The sequence below is a fragment of the Oscarella lobularis genome, chromosome 4, assembly GCF_947507565.1.
Source record: "Oscarella lobularis chromosome 4, ooOscLobu1.1, whole genome shotgun sequence".
NCBI lineage: Eukaryota > Metazoa > Porifera > Homoscleromorpha > Homosclerophorida > Oscarellidae > Oscarella > Oscarella lobularis.
In genome coordinates, this window is record NC_089178.1 from 481,465 (window position 1) to 503,752 (window position 22,288).

The 22,288-nt window shown below is 47.1% G+C and overlaps 7 protein-coding genes and 1 long non-coding RNA gene across 9 annotated transcripts; 5 read left to right on the forward strand and 3 right to left on the reverse strand.

The window, feature by feature from the left end:
- Window positions 1-19: 19 nt before the first annotated feature.
- On the forward strand, window positions 20-2,330 carry LOC136186578 (uncharacterized protein DDB_G0286299-like). The gene is made up of 2 exons (XM_065973969.1): window positions 20-1,615; window positions 1,673-2,330. The coding sequence occupies exons 1-2, from the start codon at window positions 35-37 to the stop codon at window positions 2,156-2,158; spliced, it is 2,067 nt and encodes a 688-aa protein (XP_065830041.1). The 5' UTR covers window positions 20-34; the 3' UTR covers window positions 2,159-2,330.
- Window positions 1,965-3,629, reverse strand: LOC136186581 (probable alpha-ketoglutarate-dependent hypophosphite dioxygenase). The gene is made up of 8 exons (XM_065973972.1): window positions 3,317-3,629; window positions 3,137-3,268; window positions 3,009-3,080; window positions 2,865-2,957; window positions 2,665-2,810; window positions 2,515-2,614; window positions 2,355-2,462; window positions 1,965-2,149 (listed from the first exon to the last, which is right to left on the reverse strand). The coding sequence occupies exons 1-7, from the start codon at window positions 3,494-3,496 to the stop codon at window positions 2,355-2,357; spliced, it is 831 nt and encodes a 276-aa protein (XP_065830044.1). The 5' UTR covers window positions 3,497-3,629; the 3' UTR covers window positions 1,965-2,149.
- LOC136186577 (rab GTPase-activating protein 1-like) lies at window positions 3,537-8,663 on the forward strand. The gene is made up of 22 exons (XM_065973967.1): window positions 3,537-4,338; window positions 4,557-4,604; window positions 4,656-4,858; window positions 4,918-4,984; window positions 5,043-5,145; window positions 5,199-5,271; window positions 5,337-5,445; window positions 5,510-5,666; window positions 5,730-5,884; window positions 5,941-6,039; window positions 6,091-6,204; window positions 6,267-6,341; window positions 6,401-6,526; window positions 6,586-6,729; window positions 6,783-6,824; window positions 7,238-7,366; window positions 7,417-7,509; window positions 7,566-7,676; window positions 7,729-7,833; window positions 7,886-7,969; window positions 8,173-8,244; window positions 8,304-8,663. Exons 1-22 carry the CDS (start codon window positions 3,790-3,792, stop codon window positions 8,541-8,543), a joined length of 2,898 nt encoding a protein of 965 aa, XP_065830039.1. The 5' UTR covers window positions 3,537-3,789; the 3' UTR covers window positions 8,544-8,663.
- A 35-nt stretch (window positions 8,664-8,698) lies between these two features.
- On the forward strand, window positions 8,699-10,712 carry LOC136186579 (uncharacterized). Its single transcript, XM_065973970.1, has 10 exons — window positions 8,699-8,824; window positions 9,001-9,119; window positions 9,444-9,577; window positions 9,639-9,718; window positions 9,772-9,820; window positions 9,879-9,984; window positions 10,035-10,104; window positions 10,152-10,281; window positions 10,337-10,459; window positions 10,519-10,712. The coding sequence occupies exons 1-10, from the start codon at window positions 8,739-8,741 to the stop codon at window positions 10,624-10,626; spliced, it is 1,005 nt and encodes a 334-aa protein (XP_065830042.1). The 5' UTR covers window positions 8,699-8,738; the 3' UTR covers window positions 10,627-10,712.
- Window positions 10,619-12,322, reverse strand: LOC136186580 (centromere protein P-like). Its single transcript, XM_065973971.1, has 11 exons — window positions 12,305-12,322; window positions 12,217-12,256; window positions 11,998-12,155; window positions 11,889-11,943; window positions 11,735-11,801; window positions 11,569-11,657; window positions 11,324-11,469; window positions 11,166-11,262; window positions 11,052-11,116; window positions 10,916-11,004; window positions 10,619-10,860 (listed from the first exon to the last, which is right to left on the reverse strand). The coding sequence occupies exons 1-11, from the start codon at window positions 12,316-12,318 to the stop codon at window positions 10,724-10,726; spliced, it is 957 nt and encodes a 318-aa protein (XP_065830043.1). The 5' UTR covers window positions 12,319-12,322; the 3' UTR covers window positions 10,619-10,723.
- Window positions 12,323-12,354: 32 nt separating this feature from the next.
- On the forward strand, window positions 12,355-13,495 carry LOC136185608 (uncharacterized). The gene is made up of 4 exons (XR_010669580.1): window positions 12,355-12,465; window positions 12,523-12,748; window positions 12,797-12,941; window positions 12,997-13,495. It is a non-coding gene; the product is annotated as an uncharacterized lncRNA (long non-coding RNA).
- On the reverse strand, window positions 12,469-14,667 carry LOC136185607 (putative beta-lactamase-like 1). The gene is made up of 12 exons (XM_065972776.1): window positions 14,586-14,667; window positions 14,405-14,533; window positions 14,214-14,351; window positions 14,044-14,165; window positions 13,843-13,992; window positions 13,658-13,786; window positions 13,491-13,608; window positions 13,325-13,439; window positions 13,139-13,279; window positions 12,976-13,085; window positions 12,811-12,928; window positions 12,469-12,762 (listed from the first exon to the last, which is right to left on the reverse strand). The coding sequence occupies exons 1-12, from the start codon at window positions 14,640-14,642 to the stop codon at window positions 12,563-12,565; spliced, it is 1,527 nt and encodes a 508-aa protein (XP_065828848.1). The 5' UTR covers window positions 14,643-14,667; the 3' UTR covers window positions 12,469-12,562.
- An 18-nt stretch (window positions 14,668-14,685) lies between these two features.
- On the forward strand, window positions 14,686-20,459 carry LOC136185609 (superkiller complex protein 2-like). 2 transcript variants are annotated; one of them, XM_065972778.1, is made up of 25 exons: window positions 14,686-14,754; window positions 14,805-14,905; window positions 14,959-15,059; window positions 15,109-15,241; window positions 15,302-15,380; window positions 15,429-15,509; window positions 15,557-15,696; window positions 15,751-16,154; window positions 16,205-16,289; window positions 16,336-16,442; window positions 16,503-16,649; window positions 16,710-16,803; window positions 16,856-17,143; window positions 17,194-17,460; window positions 17,514-17,786; window positions 17,844-18,199; window positions 18,262-18,472; window positions 18,531-18,641; window positions 18,698-18,874; window positions 18,930-18,971; window positions 19,024-19,164; window positions 19,217-19,686; window positions 19,751-19,820; window positions 19,890-19,992; window positions 20,047-20,459. In XM_065972778.1, the coding sequence occupies exons 1-22, from the start codon at window positions 14,712-14,714 to the stop codon at window positions 19,415-19,417; spliced, it is 3,582 nt and encodes a 1,193-aa protein (XP_065828850.1). In that variant the 5' UTR covers window positions 14,686-14,711; the 3' UTR covers window positions 19,418-19,686; window positions 19,751-19,820; window positions 19,890-19,992; window positions 20,047-20,459. The 2 variants fall into 2 exon arrangements, with proteins under 2 accessions (XP_065828850.1, XP_065828849.1); XM_065972777.1 differs by having other exon boundaries at window positions 19,751-19,992.
- Window positions 20,460-22,288: the final 1,829 nt, after the last annotated feature.

A 22,288-nucleotide genomic window follows, 5' to 3' on the forward strand; every position in this document is an offset into this window, starting at 1 on the left:
AAGGCGAACTCCCGTACGTCAATAACATCTGGCGATGTCGATACCGCCGTGGAAACAAGCTCTTTTGGACAAAAAGCGCAAACAGGAAGAAGAAGAGCAGCGTCGCAAGCAAGAAGAAGAAGCAAAACTCAAGGCGATTCCCGCTTGGAAGCGTGCAATTCTCGAGCGCAACTCGACCAAACAAGCAACCCAATCCAAACCGACGCAAGCTCAAGCGGCGCCGTCGCAGCAACAGACGTCAACAACGCTAGCGAGCCTCGTCTCAAAAGCGAAGCCAGAATCGACTATCCCACGTGAAAACGCCCCCAAAGCGAACGGATGGCTCAAATCGACGTCAATAGCAGCGACGACGAGCGAAAAATCGACGAAGCCGATCGTTCGCACGTCGTCGTCGTCGCCGCCGAAGCCGTCGTCAAAACTGTGGCCTACCGTCGCGCCCGTTCTTCCTCTCGGCCGGTCGCCGCCTACCAAAGCGAAGCACGATGCAGAGGGCGACGTTCCGGCGGAGGCCACGCCTACTATTTCAAAGCCTCTTCTCGAGAGAAAGTTGTCGTACGAACGCGAGGTGGCCAAGGCGTCGCCGCCCACGGAACGGAGGCCGTCCGCTCGCGAGAAAACAGAGAAAGGATCGCCGCTAATTGCCGGCGAAAACAAACGTAGAGAAGTCGTCGCTACGACTGTGGCCACGCCCTCGGACAATTCCATTCAAAAGCAGGACGATGCGAAGGGGGGGCTCACTCCGAAGCGCGGCAGCGTTCGAAGCTTATTGGGTCGTTTTCAGCGCGGCGGTGCAAGCGACGCTTCTAATCCGACGTTTGTGAGTGGCCGAAGCTCGTTGAGATCGTCGCACGCGAAGAGCGTCGGAGAGACGAAAAAGGCGACGTCCGAGAGCGAAAAGAAAGTCGTGACGATGCCCGCGAAAGTCGATACGAAGGCGAGCGTCGAGGTAGGCGTCGAGAGTGCGAGCGAGAACGAGAGAAAGGCCGAGGGCAATTCGCCAGAAGTCAAAATGCCTGTGAGCACGGTGGGCGTGGTGACGACTGCGCCATCCAAGAACGTCGAGATGCCGAAGGGCAAGGTAGAAAGCACTGTTGTATTGAGAGAGACTAAGACTGTCGTTGTGCCACGAACGGAGAAGACTGAATCGACCGAGAAAAAGGTCGAAACTAAAACGGAAAAGAAGAAAACACTTTTCGATGCCGTGCCCCAGCGTCGCGAGGAAACGTCCAAAGAAGAAGTCATTGAATTGACGAGAGAGGTGGTGAAGGAAAACAAAAGCGCGGCGCCGGCGCCGTCAAAGGATGACGTAATTGAAAAGACGTCGCCGACAAGCGAAACAGAAGAAGCAGAAGAGGCACTCCAAATAACGAACATCGACGACGATGACGACGAGGAAGAAGTACAAGTCGCACCTGTGACGACGGTTGCTAAGCAACAGGTAGAGCCGCCAAAGACGGAAGACGTCCAAAGGAGGCACTCGGCTCAGCGAGAACCAACGAAACAAGCCGACGTCTCTGTCGCTCTGCGCGGCGCTGGAATAGAATCAACGGAGAAAAAGAAAGAGAAAGAAAGGCGTCGATCATCTCTCTCAGATCCAAGGAAGCCTAAACCGCAGGTAAAGTGAATTGTTGTATTATGTCTCCCTTTATAATTAATCCGTTTTTCTTGTTAGAGTGCCTTGAGGCGACGGGTATCGTTCTGCGAAGATCTCACCGTAGAGCATTACTATCCCAAGGCCGTCTACGAAGACATTGAAGAAAGTCCTGATCTCGGACGACGACCGTTGGCCGTGGTCGTCGACGGCAACGACGTGGGCGCGACACCACTCGACGAAACGACAAAGGCCGTTGTAGAACAACGACGTCGCGAAGAGGAGACGGGATTGTCGCTCAAGCCTCATCCGTCTCTCGCTCCGGCCGGTGGACAGTCGTCGGGAAGCTCGAAGGGTCCCGCTCCGGCGATTGGCGGATCGCCGAGCAGCTTTCTGTTTGGAAGCTCGTCGCTTTATTCGTATCAGCCGAAATACACGCAGGACACGTTGCAGAAGAAGAAAAAAATGAACAGCAAGAAGGCGAAAGAGGAGAAGAAAGCAGCTGTTCAAGAGGATCGAGTCGATTATACGAAGTTGAACGAAGAGACGGCAGCCATGCTGTGGTAAGAGAGAAAGATAGAGTGGGAGAAAGAATTGACTCCTAATAATACTAAGCACTACATGCATTATGAGGGTAATATGTAAACACGTTTAGTACTAAGATTTGTTTGACTAGAGATAAGCTTTTTATGTTATTTTTGTATTTTTTTGTTTGATTGCTATATTTACGGGTGTGGCATTTACTTTGCACACTAGCCCTTACCTAGGTCTTTAGTTTTTTCGGCTCGGGCTCGACGGCCTCCTTGCCGTGCAAGTGTCTCAAGTCGATATTCGCGTCAACGTTTTTCTTTGTACCACGAAGCATCAAGCCCTAGGCAACTCCGTGAAATAATTGCAGTTTAGTAACTAAATGAGTCGATCACCTGCCCAGGACTAATGTGTATTTCTCTGGTAGGATAATCGTCAGCCGCTCGTATCTGAAACAGAATCATTCGCCTGGGAACGTCACTAGTGTTGATGTAGCTACAGAGATATCATGATTTCCAAGGCGAGTTACCATCTAACATCTTTACCTTCCATGTACTAACGTGTAGGGAAATATCACAACTTGGCCTCGTTTTGCTTTCACCGGCGAGGCTTTTTCAATAGTATATTCGTTGGGATCGACGTAGTGATATCCTTGGGAACCAAAATCCTTTAGATAACCGAGCTTGTGAGACTAGAGAAGAGGCGCTTGGATGACGGTTCTCTTCCATCGTTGTACAGCACTTACACCAGGATACACGGCAAGACATCCGTTTTTGATGTCAACGTCTTCGAGGTGAATAAAAACGGCAATCATCGAATCTTTGGCATGAGGAAAGTACTGAGAGAAACATATAGGCTAGACACGCATCAGAAATTCGTATATGAGAACCTGATAATCTTGATGCATAGGAAATCGACTGCCGTGATGGGGAGGCTTGATGTGCGCCTTTGTGTGATGGAGCTAGATATCGAGACGGCCAGTTAGTTTGTCGTTGCGAGATGCAATAAGTCCATTGCCTCTATATCGTTCGTTCCCATTAGATCGGCAATGACGTCACTCAGTTTTGGATTGAGCATCATCTGAGTGAAAGTCGCGCTGTGAAATTGAATGTTGTGAATGCTCAGCATCTCCATCTTCCCGGCTTTCTCCTGAAAAAACATCATCACCATTGAAATGTTTTGACAAATCTTCCAAACCTTCTCTGTTTTCCAGTCTCCTTTCCACGTCGCCTCGATCTTGTCGCCTCGTTCCTTCGCTCGGGCGAACATGGCGTCGTATTCGCGACAGCATTCGTCCATAGTCTCCTTGCTGTAGATTCCATCGACCACGAGGAAGCCTTGTTCGGCGTACAACGCTCGTTCCTCCTCGGAGCACATCGTCAAGTCTCACGCGAGTCAATCACGTGCCACGTGATGTTTATGCTGCAATTGCGCGTTTTCCTGCCTGCTCTTTTCTATGCCATTTCTGACGTCCTGCGCCAAAACGACATAGACGCGAAATAAACACGAACGCCCAAAGAAAAAATATCCGGGTTGTGTCACGCACGGACGCACGCTATTGTCTCCAACGTCAAAGAAAAAACAGCCGAAACAGCGCAAGAGCGAATAAATTCTAGCGCCAAACGACCGCATCGTCTCGTCTCGAGCCCGCTCGCCCCATCGAACCCCCCATGGACGCCTCGGAGACCCCAAATCCCAACCAAGAGTCCCATCGCATCGCGTCGACGACAAGCATGAGCTCGACCGACGACGAAACGACGCAAATATTCATCAAATCCCAATCGGGCTCGCCGCCGACGTCGCGCGACGCGTCGACGACCCCGTCGACGTACGAAGAAGACGCGACGGCGGCGGCGGCGACGTCCGAAACGACCGAACAGTGCACCGTCTTCGATCGCGTAACGTTCATCGGCTCGTCGCCCGTCGACGCGCCGGTGAGCGAAGTCGAAACGAAGCGCACCGTCGAGACGCTGCGTCGACGCGCGAACGCGAGCGATTTCGTCGCCGTCAAGCTCTCGGTGCCGTCGTCGAGCGACGGCTCGCTCAAGTTGTACGACGACGAGACGGGACTTCAATTGGCGAAGCACGACATTCGTAACGTTTTGTTTTGCGCGCGAAGCAACGAAGTCGGATTGGACGACTGTCTCGCTTTTACGACGGGCCATCGGAAGTCGGGAACGTTTCGTTGTCACGTGTTTCGTGCCGCTGACAGGGATGCGGTGAGTGACGGCCGGATAGCGGGCCGGGACAAGAAGGGGTAGTTGTGGCAGTAGGGTGCAAGCAATCTTTTTGTTTTGGCAAGAACGCGGTAACAACCGGTTTTGTTGTCTTATGTATCTATCTAGTTAGTGGGCAAGATTTATAAGAGCTATTCCGCGTGTTCCTTTAGAGTTCTGTGTTGGTATAAGAAACACATCATTTATCTTTGTTTTTCTAGGCGAGTCATATTCTTCGATGTATTGGGAATGCATTTCAGAATCCAAACGTGAGACTGTTCCTCTGTAACCACTTCCACTGATTTTTCAAGTTCACATAGGACGTTAACAACGGCGATCAGCATAAATTTGATAGCCTGGAGTTCAATTTTGACGTCACTTTGGACATGTTGGAAGAAGACGGCAAGGGAGGCTTCTCCTCGGTAGCCAGAGACCGAGACTGCTTCAAACTGAAACAGAACCTTCTCAAGAAAGTCGTCCTGACAATAACTCAGACGTCAAACGAACAGCTCAACATCGAGAGGTAGCAGAGCCGACAGAATCTATAAAGAAACGTCCAGTCGTTTCTTTCTCCCATCCAAGGTGTTTTGGTATATTGCTTGGAGTGGGAAGGAACGTCGACAGGACCAAGTTTCTTCTACTGGAAGTTGTGAGTCCTAGTCGCCCTTGACTTCTTCGGCGTACGCCAATTCTCATTTTCTCCCAAGCCTCAAGCGGGACCGACGAAGAAGAACTCTTTCGAAGTGTCGTCACTGTGGTCTCCGGCTAAAGAAGAGAGCCTAGCTATTCTCAATGCCGAGACACCGAAAGGTAATAATATAGGAGTCCATAGATATATCTATACGTACGTCAATTTTTTTTAGATTCGAGACTTCATATCACGGTTGCCGTGGACGTGGTGATTTCGTGTCTCACTGTACCGTTACGTTTTACGAGGTGCGACGCACAGGGGGGAGGTGATGCTCTGTTCATCCGGATCACTAACCTTTTTGACACGTTAGGGAAATTCCCGTGCGAGTTTATCGACAGACGGAACGCTTCTGGCGTCCTCTGCTTGCAAAGCAACCGAGCGTCGAGACGTTTCGCGTCGTTTTGAAAGAGGACGAAACCGTGCGTCATCATCGTTTTGAGTAGACGTTATCAGAGGCGACGTTGCTCTCTCTCGTCTTCGTAGGCTGGAGACGTTCCCGACGGAAAGTTTCATTTTGTTATTGAGAAGATTGAACTTCTGAAGAAGAAGGCGATCAACTGGCCAATGTCGTTTCTTATAGGTCGAGCGAAAGAGTCTGCCGGTGATGACGTCGCGGCGTCTGATAGCGATTCTCATTTTGGTGAGAGAGAGAAAGAGAGAAGACGAGGTTGTCGCGTACGTGTTAATTGTTGTCTTTTTTTAGATGAGGCGGGCGACGACGACGATGAGCCCATATTGTCCGGCACTGGCCAAGTGGACTCGTCTTGGACCGATGATCAGCTTTCCAGTTGGTCAGATCTTATTAACAAATGGGACGGACACACGAGATCGAAGCAGCTCGTTCAGTTAGTTCGAAAGGTGATTAGGAAGAAAAGGACATTCGTATGCGGACGGAAAATCGTTTCCGTATTCAGGGCATTCCTGAGAAGCTGCGAGGTCAAGTGTGGCAGATGCTGTGCAACGCGACGGAAAGCATGAAAATTATTGAAGATTTTCCCGTCTTAGTTGCTAAGGTGGGTGCTAGTAAAGAACGTTTTCCTCGCGCTTTGAATGAACGACGTTAGGATTCTCCTTGTGAGCAAGTCATTCAATGGGACATCAATCGGACATTTCCTGGACACGAATTTTTTCAGGACAAACAGGGCGAAGGTCAAGCTGCCCTGTACAAAATCAGCAAAGTCAGAATATTTAATTAAAGAGAAAATGTAGTAAAGAACATTTGATGCCTTTTGTACCTCAGGCATATTCCGTCTACGACACGGAAGTCGGATACTGCCAGGGTTTGTCCTTTCTAACGGCCGTGCTTTTACTTCACGTAATGGGAATCGTCTCTCTTCCTTATTGTGGAGTGTTTTGATCTATCTGTCTCCCTAGATGCCTGAAGAGCAAGCTTTCGCCGTTCTTGTCAAAATCATGTTTGACTACGGTCTGCGCGATCTGTTCAGGAACAACTTCGAATTTCTTCATCTTTACCTGTACCAGCTCAAGCGATTGGTGGAGGCAAGAGACGCATCTCTACGATCTCTTCGTAGTTGATGTATTTTTTATTCTTCGTTCAGGTTGAATTGCCAGACCTTCACGGTCACTTTGTTGAACACGGCGTCGAGCCGCACATGTTCGCGTCCCAGTGGTTCCTCACGCTCTTCACAGCCAAGTTTCCACTTCCCCTCGTTTATCGAATCATCGACATTATTCTATGCGACGTAAGAAGGAGAAAAGAAATGGAAATGAAATGAGAGACGCTTTTTCTGCACAGGGAATCAGCGTTGTATTCAAAATCGCGTTGTCCCTATTGAAAGTAAGTGTCTTCGTTCAGTTAATTAATTAATAATTAATTAATTAATAATTAATTAATTAATTGCCCGTTCCGCATAATACTGATCTGATAGGCTCTAACGTAGCCATTTGCAATCAACACCACGCTCAAACAGACTAGCACATAAGTCTCCCAGTGGGAACGGGCTATATGCTACAGCGAATTTTGTTTATAACGACAGTGGATATTGTAACAATTCCACTGCAATAAGAACCATAGAATGTTGCAACAAAGTTCACTGTATAAACAGTGGGGAATGCCGGATGTACGTACGTGCGTACGTGCACGTACGGGCTTCGCGGTTTCAAGTTGGGTCGTTAGATGGAGTGCCGCCTCGTTCCATTTCCGTGGCTCTGTATCGCACGATAAGAGCGTCACAAGGTCTCGTTGCGTAGGGATCGAGGAAGGAGTTCATCGGCCAAAGTTTCGAGGGCATTCTGAAACACTTCCGTGTTAGCCTGCCTAAGAAGTACTCGTCGCATCGCGAAATCGGAACGCTTCTCGGTCAAGCCATGTCGGCGAAGGTATAGACGGTACTCGGGGAGAAGAATTGAAGTAGAAAAGTGTCGCTTAGGTCGACAGTAAGCGATTGGGAAAGTTAGAGAAAGAGTATCGGGCGATGAAAGAAGCCGAAGCTGAAGAGGAAGATCCCGTCAACCGATTACAGGTGAAAAGCGCTTTAGTACCTAAGGTGAAAGTCGGAGATGTGCTCTTTTCCTATAGAGAGAGAACAAATCGCTTCAGGAAGCGTACCTTCGGCTCGAACAGGAGAACGATTTGCTGGCTCAGGAACTAGTCGCAAGTAAAATCACTCTTCGACACGATATGGATAAGGTAACCTTCTGCTCTCCCCTGGTTGTCTTCGACGTAACTGGCAATTATTTAGCTTGAACACCGGATTGATACGTTGAGCAAGGAGAGAGGAAAAGCCGTGCGCGAGCTGGCCGAAGGAAACGAGAGAGTGGCGAGATACAAAGAAGAAGCCGCTGGGGTGAGTCAATTCGCAGTACACGTTGGTTTCGTACGAGCTGTGGGGGCTCTAGTTAAAAGAGTTGTATCAAAAAGCCGTTCTGGACTTGGAAGCGGAGCGTCAGCAACACGAAGCCGAAATGGCTGAGTACAAGTTGGTGCGTTTGCATTACACTCGAACCTCTCTCAAATTTCTTGGGGAAACCTGAATGCGTTTTTAAAAATTGACCGTGTTATATAAGACTCGATTTAAAAAAAATTGTGTATTCGTACTGTTACTGATAGGAGGGGTGCTTGGAGTTTGAGAGATGTTTTCCCTGGGCTCCTCTACTGACTCTACGTGTCGTCTCTTCGTTTTTAGGTTCGACAGCAGTTGGACGAAAAGATGCAGAAAGAGCAAGAAGATCTGCGTCAGGAGCTACTAGAAATGAAAGTGAAGAGAACTTTGCCGCGAATTCCTCGTTCGTGTGTGGCACCGTGTTGCTTTTCTAGGCTCGGTGCTACAGCGTGAACGACGACGAGCGAAAGTCTCCGGACTCGACTGCAAGTCCAGCCGACTTGTCGTCGGAGAAGAGACTTCGCGATATGGAAGTCGAATTGGCACACTATAAGCTCCAACTAGTCGAATCCGAGTGTCGCGTTCAAGAACTCGAACGCCAATTGAAAACGGAAAAACTCCAGCAGACTACCAAAAGGAAGTCTTGGCTCAGTAAACTGAAGAGTAGCAGCTAGGTTAAAAGTTTCTAACGTTTCCACGCTCTATTTTGACATCGTTTCTCGTCTGTGTGTCAATGTATATATAACGCTATCGCGCGTAGTTTTCATTCGAAAAATTTACAACCGTCAATATTAGTCAATTAGTCGTTCGCTATGCATGCATTGAAATCAACGACAGAAGGAAACAGACTCGTGGGAAAGAAGAGAGAGATGACGACCGAAGCATCCATCGAAGATCAAGCGAAGTTTGACAGCGGAATGGCCGACGTGCGCAAAGACTCCTCGTCGACGAATTGGTTAGAAAAAATTGCGGTCCTACTCACGAGATCGCGATCGGAGTGCGGCGAGAGCTCGTCTCCCGATCGCAGCGCCTCCTTTTCTCCTTATCGTACTTTCGCGTGTACGCTTCGCGCGTTCGCGTTCGCGTTTGGGTCCGTTACGCCCAGGGGGATTGGCGCTGCGCTTCATTTAGGGCCTTATTTGGTCATGTCGGCGGCGATCCGGCTAAAGTAGGATTCGTCGCTACTGGAACGGGCGGTCCCGAGGAGTTTCACGGGCTCCTCGACGATGGAAACGTCATGTACGCACTGGGTGAGTGAATGAGACGGAGGGAGCGTGCATTTTACCGGGTCCGGGAAAGTGAGAGAGACACTTGATTGATTTTTTGCAGCAGTCTCTCTTTTTGATACGTCGCAGGTTTGCGTAATGAGATAGAGGAGAGTCGATTTTTTCTCCCTACAGTTGAGTACGCGAAAAGGGAGTGTCCATATCATGCAAAGCAATTTTTCTCGGCTGCGCCTTTAGAAGACGTGCGCCTTACGTGTAGCAATTATTAGTTGTTTTGACTAACTAACTAACTAACTAAGTAAAAGCGGGTGTTGACTATACTGTGTCTTACATTGGTTTGGCGTGTAGTTCGTTTGGAGGAGACGATCGACATGAGTCAGACTGTTAAGTTCATCTACGTGCGTTGGCTCGGCGAAAAGATTCCCACCGTCAAATTGGGAAAGTACGGCGTCGTGCATGGGAGTGTGGTGAAGCACTTTCAGGTTCAAGTGAACAGTTGCTCATTGAGTCCGTCATTGAACCGCTTCGCTTCTCTATGTACAGCCTCATCACATGCTCGTGGAGACGGGAACGACCGATGATTTGACAAAAGATGCCCTCATGGCCAAACTCTCTGAATCGAGGTTAGGACAGCGTTTTCTTTATCGATCGTGAAGAAAATGCGTCTTTTTCTCAGTGGCCAAAGGAGCAAAGTTTTGGATGAATCCAATGCGGAACGTCGTCAGGTTACTCGCCCCTTTCGTTCGCTTCGTCCACCTGACCTCATTTTATCTCTTTCTTCAGGAGCGGGGATTTACGAGTGGAACGAAGGCAAGTGGCGGAGCGGCGTCGAGGCCTAATGTGGCCGGATCGTTCGCTGGAATGGGTGGCGCTGCAAAGAAGGGAGCAGGTGGAATGAATTGACCTCACTTGCTCTTCTTTTCTTATAATTTTTGGCAGTTATCAAAATAGAGGCAGACGTGGTACAGGCGGTAAGCGATGTCAAAGCTGACGGATCAAGCACAGACTGGTAGGAAAGCTATAGCAGCATTGGGAGAGAGCTATTGTCTGTTGTAGGGCTGTCGCTGGATATGGAGAGAACAACGTGAAAAATCCACTTGTTCTTCTCGGATCCGGTAGCGAGGGCTTGGACAATTTGAAAGAGTTGCTAACTCCGGAAATCGCTGCCTACGCAATTCTTCGCGTAGTACGTCAAATTGAATCGATTTGAATGGCGAGTGTGTAAAAAATGGCTGAAATAGAAAGACGTCGTCGACGACATAGCCACAGTCAAATTCGTCTTCATTAAGTGGGTCGGCGAAAATGTCAAGCCAATGTCAAAGGCCAAGATCAGCACGCACAAAGCCGACGTCGAAGGCGTATTTGTAAGAAACCCTCATAGAAGTGGGATCATCAGAATGCTATAATCGATTGTCTCTTTCAGCATCCAGCTCACATTTCAATTTTTGCAACGCAGCTGAGCGAAGTGAGCCAAAGAGCGATCATGGACCGCGTTCAAAGTGCCAGCGGTTCAAAGAGTCACGTCATGTAAGGAGTTTTCTTTGCTTCACACGCACACGAAAAATTCGATGTTATGTGTTGCATGTCGTGTAATCAAAATTTTTTTCAGTTTCTCAACGCGTTGGAATCTAGGTCTCGTTACCGTGCACTACTATATCGACTATTCCTCTCACTGCTGCCTCTGGATCGGTTTCACTGAAAAGTCTCTCGAACTGAGCCGGTGCCATTTTCTGGAATGATGTTTCCTCAGCAGTCAACGTTGACCCTGTGGAAGTGAAAGATGAAATCGTTCAGAAGGCATCCTGCGGGGGCCGCCTTACCTGGAAAGTTGACTACCTCCAAGGCAAGTTTCGTTGTTACTTCTCCGCTTTGCTTTTCCGTGGAATTCCATAGCAGAGAGATCTTCAGACTAGATCAATATGTAGAATTGTCTTCTTCTTCTGCTATCTAACGTACTTTTTCCTCGTCGGATCAATCAGAAAAAGACGGTTGCTGCCGTCCCACTGAACGCCGGGCAATTTCTACACGTGCAGTTGCAGATCTGATTATGCGTTTCTACGACGTACGTACAGATAGTTCAGAGAAGATGCGATTTCTTCTGTCAATGGCCTCCGTCACATTGAGCAACGCTTTGAAAAGCGCGACGAGATTGTTGTCCGTCTCGGCCCTTTTCAGAGACGCGCCCAAGTGTTGAGTGTCGTCGTCTTTTCCGCGCCTAACAACCTTACTGAGCTACAGTGTTCTTCATCAAGCGCGAGATTTTCTCGTCGAGCGAGACTTTCAAGTTCGTCATTCTTCCCCTCATGTACGGCGCACCGTGTTCTCCTTCGGGAAGTCGAGGCAATAGGTTGTGATCTACAGCAGCTCTGGTATCCTAGGGGAAAAAAAAAAAACGAAACAGATCAGTCGGTTGCTACGTCAAAAACCACACTTCTCTCTCATTTATTATTTCTCACAGGCCCCTCAGTCTCACCAGCTTCTCTTCAGTGGTGAAACGAATGTCAAAGTCAAAGTCGGTCACTCGACCGACTAGGTGATGTTCTCTCTGAGTGCAACCATCGTCTGTTATATATATAGGGGGAAAAAGACAGGCGTCATCTGCTAGCGTCATACTGTCACATACAAAGCAAGTACTGTACCTCTGTCCAGTATTTTGTGCGTCGCCGACGAGAAATGTATACCAGTGAAAGCCTCCAGAAGCCGAATCTAAGAGGTAACCACAGTACGACTAAGCTACGCTGACTAGGTAACCCCTTACTATACAACAACCCTACATCACACATATCTACTTACCCTAGATACAGATTCGTTGTCATAGGAAGACTCTTGTTCCAATTGCGTTTTCTTTCTAGGAGACACTTTTTCTTTTTTTTGGCATCGACAAGCGTCTTGTTTCCTTTACAATAACAAGTTTATTAGACGATTTGGGTTCGTCGCGTCCACGTCTTCATCCGTCGATCGTCCGGACTTCAAATCGCGAAGAAGCTGTCTCTTTTGTCTCGTCTCTACCTCTAGAGCACGAATCTGATCGATGAGAGCTCGTCTTTCGTCGGCGTCGTCCTCGGAGAAGGAGAAAGAGGAATGTTTTCTAAGGCATTCGCGTCATTTGCTAGAAACTCACTTCTGGCGGCTCGTCGACTATCATATCATTGTCGTCCGCACTAAACAGAGCCGGTTATAAAGCGCAGTTAGGACGAACGCTAACGAACCGAGAATGCGCCATTTCAAACTGCAATCCCGGATAAAACAGCATCCGGGGACTGAAATCAACAACCTGGTTTTCCTTTCTCCTGAAACGCTATTGTACAGCAATCGACGATCAGACGCGTCAAAAAAGACAAGGGACACTTTCCGGATAGGCTAGAATGAAGTCTACAGACAAATTAATGTGATCCAGAAATTATTTCACTTTGGGTGCACGTAACAGGAAAATTCGCATGCTGCAAAGATCAAAAAATGTCCGGAGATCACACACGCACAAAACTGGTTCCATAGACGAGCCCGGGAAAGGTGAACGACAGCACTTTGCTTCCACTAGCATCCAACGAAAAATAAACGCGTTCAAACTGGTACGCTTCGAGTTCGGTGATCATGCACGACTGCAAGTCGGGAGGAATGAACACTTTGGCTTCGGTTGCACTATTGAACCACAAGTATGTGTTGATACCTAAAAATCCCCAGTCTCAATATCTTACATGTAGTAGCCAATCTCTACCTAATAGCGATATCACGACGTGCTTGAACTCCTCAATGACACTGATTTGCGCCTCGAGTGGTCCAATGCTTGCCTTGTACGTGCCCCCGTACATTGGAGCGTTGGTCGGATAGCCGATCTAGAGAAGAAAGGTCTAGAATCTACTTGTGGTATCTTAGTATGAACATCGGGTTGATTTTGTGCCAGAGCGGACGTAAGAGCGGGCAGCAAGATATTGTAAATCTGCGCCGACGCGTTCAATTCGTCGATTGCACCCGACCAGAAGACGGTGACACCTTGCAACACTCGGTTTCCTTCGCAGAGCATAGAGCTTTAAAATTATTTTTACCAAGTTTTAGTTGGGAGACGAAGCTAAAGAGTGTAGAATATCCCAGCACGTTTCCGCCTTTACTGCAAACCGTGTAATTGTTCTGATAGCGCATTTCCCACGGAGTTCCGAACATGGTTACACCGTCGGCGTTGAGATAAACTGAAGCGCCGCATTTGAAAAGAAAACTCGTGCGTTGTTTTTTACCTGGTAGAGACATTTGCCGAACTGTTTCTGGACTCAGAACCTTTGCATATGCGTCCGGTGTCGACGAATCGTTGATCAAATTCACGTCGTAGCCGGACGTAAATAGACCCATTAGCTAGGGACGCACCTTTGTCTCGTTTTCGGTACTTGTGAGTTCTAAACGTACTATTGCCATTGCCCTCGGTGACGAGTACATTTGTCCAGCCGGAGAAAGCCAATTCAAATTGGTTAGGGGCGCTATTGTTCCGTCGACGTTGTAACCTGTAGCCATTTCCTTTGTGACACTTTCATCGTTTGATTAGAAGGATTTACTTTAAAAATTTCAAAATTTACCTGGATGTAAAGGTGAAGCCCGTTTGTCCCATATTTAAAGGCTCCAGTATGTTTTTTTGAACGTAGTCTTCAAACGTTGTATTCAAATAGGCCGCTAGACCGTTGCCAAGCAAAGCAAAGCCGAGATTACTATGTTAGCATAGCTTAGAAATTCGCTCTCCGCGTTCAAATGACTGAGACTGCACCTGTACGACGGTACGACCCAAGGTGGAAATATTAGTGATTCGTTTTTCAAATTGTCGTAGATCTCAGCCGTCGTAGAATTGCAGGTGCTGATCGATCCGTAAAGACAAGGAGCCTCTCTTGGAAGTCCAGAGAGCTGGGACAACATTTGCCTACGTGCACCCGTGAGCGTAAGATGTACAGTTAAATGCCTGCTGGCTAACCTAATCGTTATTTTGCTATTTCCAAACGGATTCTTGACGTCAAAGTCCGGTGCGTAGACTTGAAATGGGTCGTCTAGCGACTTGATTTGTCCCCTCTCCATCATTTGATAAGCCATTATAGCCTTGCAGCCAACGATTATTTATTGACTCGAATAAACTTTGTTGCTTACGACGAAGACTTTGGTAACACTTCCTAATCGGAAAATAGTAAAACTAGATGGAGATTTGGTTGTCTTTTTGTTGAGAACTCCTAAGCCACCATCAAATATCGCCTTTCCTCGATATGTAATCGCAAACCCTATGCCAGGCTAAAAACGTGGGCTATTAATCGATTGTAGACTAGCTGGTCGTTCTAAGTTACTAAGGAGGTCGAGTTTAATTGCGACGCAAGCAATTGTTGAAAGTCACGTAGAGCCTGTGCTAGCACCGGAGGAAGAGTCGTGAAGTCTTCCGGTAGATATTGTGCAGGGCAGTTCTCGGAAGTTGGAGTCTGAAATGCACCGTCTAATAATAAGAGCACAATTGTGCAGGACTTGTCTTACATCAGACTCTATGTGGCACACCAGCACGAAAAGGAAGAAGCCAAATACCCTATGCATTCTTTGGGCGGAGCCTGTGCAAATTGACCTGTTGCTAGCGCGCTCTCGCCTCCGCGTCCTGTACACACGATGTCGTCCTCTCTCTTTTCCGAGTTGGAGGCGAGACGACACGGTAAGGCCGAACTAAGAAGAAGCTTCATTCTCTCAAAACGTTGTAACCAGACGATCGATTAGTCGAACGCTTCGTTCGCACGGGACGCTCTGGCGGACTCGAGCTGATACTAGACGAATCTCCCACTGGATCTGCTACAGCTATGTCTTCGGTAAGACATAAGCACGAGAAAGGGTTTTGGGAGAGAGAATGATTTTTTTTCAGTTTCCGTGTGGATTTCCACCGGTTTCTTCGACCGAGCGTGTGGAGACGTTTCTGCTGCAGCCCGGAAACACTTCTCTCGGCAATCCATCTCGAGCTCAAAAGTGAATTAGATTAATTAATTAATTAATTAATTAATTAATTAATTTTTAGGTTTTGGCCGAGAGAAAAGAATCCGTCTTCTATTCTGCACTACGACGTCAGCACGTGCACTGTTGAGAGCACTGTTGACAGAGCAAACAATTCCTTGCATCTGCTAGAAACAGGGAATCATAAGAATCCGGAGGTGAAAATTTATGTACTGGATTTGCGTCGTTTTTCAGGAAAAAGTTTTGTTTGTACACAGATTTCGTCATCAGAGACTTCAAGTCTGCTAGTCATCGATCCCTCGACTATCATTGCAAAAGAACGAGGGCATATCTCAGGCACGCCTTACACTAACACTCAGTCAAAATTTGAAAGTCACCCTATAGATTTGCTGTCTTGTCCACCTGGATTTTCCGAAGGGATGACGTTCAAAACGCCACTAAGAAATACAGCAGACGGCCCTAAAGGTAAACGCACCACGTCCACCACCACCACATTTGAAAAATGCCCGAAGGAGGAGCGGACCTAACAAGCGTCCTAACCGAAGACATAGACATTGAAAACCTGATGGCCGACCGACCGGAATCTCCAACAACTGAAAAAGATGACGACGAAGAAGAGGAAGATACAGACGACGGCCTTGCATTACCCGAAGTAGGCACTGTACAAACTCTAACATAAGATCACCTATAGACAACGTTTCCTTAGGTCACCCTCACAAAAAAGACAACCGCAACGATATCGTCTTGGGCGACGGTCGTCGACAGCGCCGATCCCGTCGTCGATTTCCACCGACAATTACCGAACATGGCGATGACGTGGCCTTTCGAGTTGGATCCGTTTCAGAAGCAAGCCATTTTGCATCTCGAGCGCGGCGAGAACGTCTTCGTCGCCGCGCACACGTCGGCGGGAAAAACGGTCATCGCCGAGTACGCGATTGCGTTGGCGAGACAGCACATGACGCGAATTATTTACACGTCGCCCATCAAGGCGTTGTCAAATCAGAAATTCAGGGATTTTAAGACGACGTTCGAGGACGTCGGTCTGTTGACGGGAGACGTTCGCATAAAAGCCGAGTCGTCGTGTTTGATAATGACGACCGAAATTTTGAGGTAATAAAGCGAATGAGATGTGCGTTTTGTGACGGAGAGGGGGCGTCCAGGTCGATGCTCTATAATGGATCCGAAGTGGTTCGCGACGTGGAATGGGTTGTTTTTGACGAGTGTCATTATGTCAACGACGCTGAGGTATTAGTTGAATATTTCTAAGCTGTGGTACTGACTATCGCTGCAGCGCGGTGTCGTCTGGGAAGAGACGCTTATCATGCTGCCACCCCACGTTCACATCATCTTGCTTTCGGCAACAGTGCCAAACACGGTTGAATTTGCTGAATGGATAGGGTAACGAATCTGACCTGTCTATACTTCGTTTTTATTTATACTAATACTTTTGACTTTTAGACAGACGAAGAAGAGGAAGATCTACGTTATCGGCACGATGAAGCGGCCCGTTCCTCTCGAGCATTATCTTTACACAGGAAACAGTCACGCTACGAGCAAAGAGATGTTTCTTCTCGTGAATTCATCCGGAAAATTTCTAACGAAAGGGTTGAGCAGTGCATTACGTCATAAATTGCTTTATATTGTATTGATGTTTTTTTTGTCCAGCTACCAGGATGCAGTGAATGCGCCAAAGCTAAGGAGCGGTGGCTCCAAGTCAGGTGCGAGTGGCAAAGACTTCAAGGGTCGAAACGTGAAGCAAGTACAGGCTTATGGTCTATAAGATTCCTCCACAGCACACCGTATCTGTATAGGATTTTAACATCTGGCAGTCTATCATTACCAGATTGCACAAGGATAACGCGTTGCCGGCCGTCGCTTTTACGTTTTCCCGTAAGCGTTGCGACGAGTACGCATCGGGCCTTCGATCCATCGACTTGACGACGAACGACGAAAAGAGCGAAATTCACGTCTTCTTTCGCAAGTCCGTCTCCCTTCTGAAAGGCACCGATCAGAAATTGCCTCAAATCAAAATCCTCCAAGGCGAACTAAAACGAGGAATAGGAGTCCACCACAGCGGAATACTTCCAATTATGAAAGAGGTGAACGCTTGAGACTCAATTATTATAGAGGTCAAATTTTTCGACAATAGGTCATCGAGTTGCTCTTTCAACGCGGTCTCGTCAAATTGCTCTTCGCCACGGAGACGTTCGCCATGGGCGTCAACATGCCGGCGAGAACGGTCGTATTTGACGCGTTGCAGAAGCACGACGGTGCGAGCACGAGATATCTTTTGCCGAGCGAGTACATCCAGATGGCCGGTCGAGCCGGCCGACGCGGTCTCGACGCGACGGGCACCGTTGTGACCCTGTGCAAAGACAAAGTGCCCGAAGCGTCCGACTTGCATTCGGTCATGTTGGTAAGGGATTATTATAGGGAGGGGGAAGGGACTTACTTTTTTTTCGAGTGTAGGGGTTGCCTACGCGACTGATTTCCAAGTTTCGGCTCACCTACAATATGATTCTCAATCTGTTGCGCTTCGACGAGCTGCGCGTCGAGGATATGATGAAGCGGAGTTTCGCCGAACGCGAGCTCCAGCGCGAGGTGCAACGAGTCGCGCTGGAGCACGACGAACTCAAGGAGAAATTGGCCAATTTCGATGACGGTAACTTCTCGAAATGCGACGACATTCACGCCTACTACGAAACGTATAAGGATATAGAGAAATTGGAGCAGAAAGTGCAAGTAGGAGACTCTTGCGTCTCGAATTAGAGGAACTTACAACAATATCTTTTGCTTTAGTCTTGTGTACTGAGATCGTCTCAGGGTGCCAAAGTGTTGACGCCGGGTCGCGTCGTACTGGTCTCATCCGCGGAGTATTGCCGTTCTCTTGGCGTGATTATGAAAGCAACTGGCGGCAGCGGGTCTCGTTTCTCGACGTCCCAGCCGTCTCTCACCGTACTTCTGCTTCCCGGCGAGGCGCAGGATTTCACTCTTCGGACTCCTATGTCGGGTGGTGTACTGATGACGATGTGTCAGCCGTCTAGTCCCGTCAAACATTGCATTGTGACTGTGGCTCACTCTGCTGTCATTGCTATTACTAGAGCAACGCTGAAAGCTGACTGGGATAGTCTGGCGTTTCAACACAGTCGGCACGGGTATAATAAAAACATAGATTTTATTAGAAGAGACAGAAACCATACGATTGGTACTCTTCTAGTGACGCAAATGATAAACGGCTATTGGGTGTTGTGCAGGAGCTACTACGAGTAGCGGAGAACTACTCGACTGGAGTGGAAACCGTTCATCCGATTCAAGATCTCAACATCAAGGACTTGGAATTTGTCGACGCCGTTCGCGATTTGGAGAGAAAACGAGAGCGATTGCTCACTGGCTTTCAGTGCGTCGACTCGCCCCACTTCAGCGAAGCTGTACGCAATAATAAATAATCATAATCTACTTATCCGAAAGAAACGTTTTGTATTATAGTTTCGCAAAGCTGAAGAGAAGTACGCTCTTTCTGAACGACTATCTCACGTGGAGTACGTCCTCTCGGACGACAGTCTCCAACTTCTGCCCGAATACGGACAAAGAGTGCAGGTAGAAGATTAATAAACTCAAGGTGGAATTTATATATCGGTTCGGGGTGCGTGCAGGTATTGAAGAGTCTTCGGTACTTGGATGATCAGTCGAGGGTGCAACTGAAAGGACGCGTCGCCTGTGAAATCAGCACGCACGAGCTCATGATAACTGAAATGGTGTTTCAGAATGTCGTCAGCGATCTGGAGCCGGCCGAGATTGTCGCCTTGCTGTCTTGCTTCGTATTTCAGCAGGTTTTGTGCGACAATTGTTCTCATCCTTCTACTAGTTCTTGTTTTATTTTTTTAGAAAAGATGCTTGGAACCGAATCTTACTAAGACTTTGCAATCGGTTTGACGTTTCTCTCTGCGCGTTTTTTTCTATTTTTGTATCGCGCTTTTAGGGCAAAGATGCCATTCTTCAGCTTGCGTTCAGCTTGACCGAACTCCAGTCAGAAGCTGGAGTGACGTCAGAAGCAGACGACTACGTAGAAAACCTTCATTTTGGTCTTGTTGAAGTCGTTTTTGAGTGGGCTAGAGGAAAGGTAATTCATCTCATGCACATGCCCTACATATGTCACCTCTCCGACGTATTAGCCTTTTTGTGATATCATTGGACTCACCGATGTTCAAGAGGGAGTCATTGTTCGGTGCATACAGCGACTGAGTGAGACGTGCCACGATGTTCGCAGTGCCGCACGACTGATCGGCGATCCTCATTTGTACGACAAAATGGACGAGGCGGCACAACTTATCAAACGAGATATCGTGTTTGCAGCTAGTTTGTACACGCGATAGGCGGCCCGTGTCGCTAAGCTGTTTGATAACATGCAAGCACCCACAGTACGCGACTCTTGGTTTGCATGTGGTCGGCTGTTGAACGCTTGTACGGTCTGGCCTTCGAACTTCCTTTCCAACGTCTTTTTACCTAGTGTATGTCAAGAAGTAAACGCCTCAGAGAGCTGTTTCAGTTGTCCGGAAATGGACCCACGGCGTTCGCTAACCGATGTTTTCTGATTTCTTAGCCTGAAAATGTCAAGAAAAGATTTTAGCAAAGAAACAGCAGGGTGCTTCGCAGCAAAAGGCTTGTAAAAGAATTTTTTCATGAATTTGCTTTTCTTTTTTTTCTAGGACCTTTTAGCTGTTTGGTTGAACGTTGAAGTGCAAAGGATAACGGTCGCACAGCCGAAAAAAGAAAAACGTAGGTATCCGGAGAAAAGTCGTTGCTATGGTGTGGGGTCTAAAAAAGATGATTCGTGTGGCACTACAGCTGACCCGTAGACGGTCATCCACCTGAGCTATGAGTGTCCTAATACTAATAATGCTCTCGACGATCGGGACGGGCCAAAAAAGAAAGAGCGCAAGCGGAAACGGTGACCTTTGTTTTTTTATCACTTCCACTACGCCTACGTGAATTCTATTTGTAGGGGAAAGCTGAGGCAGCAAGAAGTTGAAGACAAGAAGATACCGAAAGTGGACGTGGCGACGTACGGTCTGAAGATATAGGGCCGCCCAATGCTCTGAAAGTAAAGCGAACCGGCTACTCTAAACGACGATGAATAGCGTGGGTATGCCTTTGGGCGGATCCGCTCACATGATACGTGCTGGTGGGTACTGGAAGGTACTGGTGGTTTATTTGACAACTTGCACAATTTCGTCATAGTCACGCTGCTTGCTTGCTTGCTTGCTTGCTTGCATATCATCGACAGCGGGCGTTATAGACTGTTCAGTTCTAGTTAGCAACTGAGGGGATAAACTGCATGACGATGAGCTTTCATTTTCATTGGCATCTTAATGTTCACCTGCCGTCGTTCGAAATTCAAACGATAATGGAAATCAATCGTTTGCGTCGGAAACTCGCTGAAGTTCGAGCAGAGCGCGGGGACGTTCTAGCTAGAGTGTGGGAAAGCATGAGCGAGGAAAGGAGAAGAAGACAAAATTGCATCGACGAGAGACTGGGTGAAAGAGACTTTGCAGATGACATCAGGCAATACGTTGATCGTCTAACGTCACTGATAGTTGAACTGCAAGACCAGATAAACGATCTCCATAGTAGATTCCATTTGTAATACAGTATAGTTTATTTCTCAGTTCAAAGTCTGTTTCCTTTTCGTAAATGACCGCTACATTGACGTCAGCCGAAGCAGCAGTCTGGATCCCCGTATAATGCAAAGTCGTGTACAGTAAGCGTGCGTGAGCAGTTTGACACGCTTTCTACCATCATGCTTTGCAAGTGTTTCGCTTTTCTCTTCGTCATTGCACTCGTTTTCGGACAAGGACCGAAAATGCGCGACCTATTTATCGCTGGAGAAGCTTATCCGTGCTATCGTGGCCAGTTTTGCTGGCGCACAGTGATGGCACCGTATTAGCGTTTACAGAAGGGCGAAACAACACTTCATGCTCCGTAAGAAGCCTCGAGTGCGCCGATTTGCTCTACAAATGGCCCCTCCCACTTCTGTGAGCGCGTTTTGGTTTTAATTCAGAATAAATTCCGCATTTATTCTGCATTAATTTAGAATTAATTCTGCATTTATTTAGAATTAATTCTGCAATAATTCAGAATAAATTCTGCATTAATTCAGAATTAATTCTGAATTAATGCAGAATTTATTCTGAATTAATGCAGAATTTATTATGAATTAATGCAGAATTTATTCTTAATTAATGCAGGTTTTATTCTGAATTAATGCTGAATTTATTTGAATTAATGCAGAATAAATTCTTCATTAATTCTTCATTAATTCTACTTTAATTCAGTATAAATTAATTCAGAATAAACTCTGAATTAATTCAGAATAAATCCTGCATTAAGTCAGAATAAATTCTGTGTTTATTCAGAGAATGTGAGATTTTTTCGCGATGTTTTAGCGCGCGTTACACTCGAAAAGCCCTGCTCGTCGTTCGTCTCCTGTGCATCGCTTAGCGAGCGAGTTTGAGGTTCTTGATCGACTTCTTGTCGTGTTCCGTCACGTTCTGAACGGTTATTGCTAAGTTTTTCGTCGTCATGGCGTTTCGGGGTGTACGAGCGATCTTTTAGAACGATCGCCGACGTATCGTCGACTCACGACGGAGCGTCTGTCGTTTTCTTCACCTTACATACGATCATGGATGCTTCATGGCAGCGTAGCTCTCGTAAAGAATATAGAATGTTGAAAAGAAAGCTGAAGCACCTTGTCTACGTAAGTTCACGATCTTTTATTCCGCATTAATTCAGAATTAATTCTGTATTTATTCAGAATTAATTCTGCATTAATTCAGAATAAATTCTGCATTAATTCAGAATAAATTCTGCTTTTATTCAGAATAAATTCTGCATTAATTCAGAATAAGTTCTGCATTAATTCAGAATAAATTCTGCATTAATTCAGAATAAATTTCGCATTTATTCTGCATTAATTCAGAATTAATTTTGCATTTATTCAGAATAAATTCTGCATTAATTCAGAATAACTTCTGCATTAATTCAGAATTAATTCTGAATTAATTCAGAATAAATGCTACATTTATTCAGAATAAATTCTGCATTAATTCAGGCACAATTTGTCCTAGGACAATTTGTTCTGGGGACAATTTGTCCTGGGGACAATTTGTCCCCAGGACAAATTGTCCTTGGACAATTAGTCCCGGGACAATTTGTCCTGGGACAATTTGTCCTGGGGACAATTTGTC

Bases quoted from the DNA above. Each gene is read 5' to 3' on its own strand.
- LOC136186578 (XM_065973969.1), top strand. From the start codon at position 35: ATGTCGATACCGCCGTGGAAACAAGCTCTTTTGGACAAAAAGCGCAAA. The intron at 1,616-1,672 runs GTAAAGTGAATT...TTTTCTTGTTAG, and splicing joins CAAGGAAGCCTAAACCGCAG to AGTGCCTTGAGGCGACGGGT.
- LOC136186581 (XM_065973972.1), bottom strand. From the start codon at position 3,496: ATGTGCTCCGAGGAGGAACGAGCGTTGTACGCCGAACAAGGCTTCCTC. The intron at 3,081-3,136 runs GCAATGGACTTA...CTCGATATCTAG, and splicing joins TGGGAACGAACGATATAGAG to CTCCATCACACAAAGGCGCA. The intron at 2,958-3,008 runs GTTCTCATATAC...TGTTTCTCTCAG, and splicing joins CTATGCATCAAGATTATCAG to TACTTTCCTCATGCCAAAGA.
- LOC136186577 (XM_065973967.1), top strand. From the start codon at position 3,790: ATGGACGCCTCGGAGACCCCAAATCCCAACCAAGAGTCCCATCGCATC. The intron at 5,885-5,940 runs GTGATTAGGAAG...TTCCGTATTCAG, and splicing joins TCGTTCAGTTAGTTCGAAAG to GGCATTCCTGAGAAGCTGCG. The intron at 7,970-8,172 runs GTGCGTTTGCAT...CTTCGTTTTTAG, and splicing joins AAATGGCTGAGTACAAGTTG to GTTCGACAGCAGTTGGACGA.
- LOC136186579 (XM_065973970.1), top strand. From the start codon at position 8,739: ATGACGACCGAAGCATCCATCGAAGATCAAGCGAAGTTTGACAGCGGA. The intron at 9,985-10,034 runs GTGGAATGAATT...AATTTTTGGCAG, and splicing joins CGCTGCAAAGAAGGGAGCAG to TTATCAAAATAGAGGCAGAC. The intron at 10,105-10,151 runs GTAGGAAAGCTA...TGTCTGTTGTAG, and splicing joins GACGGATCAAGCACAGACTG to GGCTGTCGCTGGATATGGAG.
- LOC136186580 (XM_065973971.1), bottom strand. The intron at 11,117-11,165 runs GTACGTACGTCG...CTGCACGTGTAG, and splicing joins GCATCTTCTCTGAACTATCT to AAATTGCCCGGCGTTCAGTG. The intron at 10,861-10,915 runs GTAAGGCGGCCC...TCACTTCCACAG, and splicing joins GGAGGTAGTCAACTTTCCAG to GGTCAACGTTGACTGCTGAG.
- LOC136185607 (XM_065972776.1), bottom strand. From the start codon at position 14,642: ATGCATAGGGTATTTGGCTTCTTCCTTTTCGTGCTGGTGTGCCACATA. The intron at 14,352-14,404 runs GTAACTTAGAAC...CCACGTTTTTAG, and splicing joins AATTAAACTCGACCTCCTTA to CCTGGCATAGGGTTTGCGAT. The intron at 13,609-13,657 runs GTAAATTTTGAA...AAACGATGAAAG, and splicing joins GGCTTCACCTTTACATCCAG to TGTCACAAAGGAAATGGCTA.
- LOC136185609 (XM_065972777.1), top strand. From the start codon at position 14,712: ATGTCGTCCTCTCTCTTTTCCGAGTTGGAGGCGAGACGACACG. The intron at 17,461-17,513 runs GTAAGGGATTAT...TTTCGAGTGTAG, and splicing joins ACTTGCATTCGGTCATGTTG to GGGTTGCCTACGCGACTGAT. The intron at 18,972-19,023 runs GTTTGACGTTTC...TCGCGCTTTTAG, and splicing joins TTACTAAGACTTTGCAATCG to GGCAAAGATGCCATTCTTCA.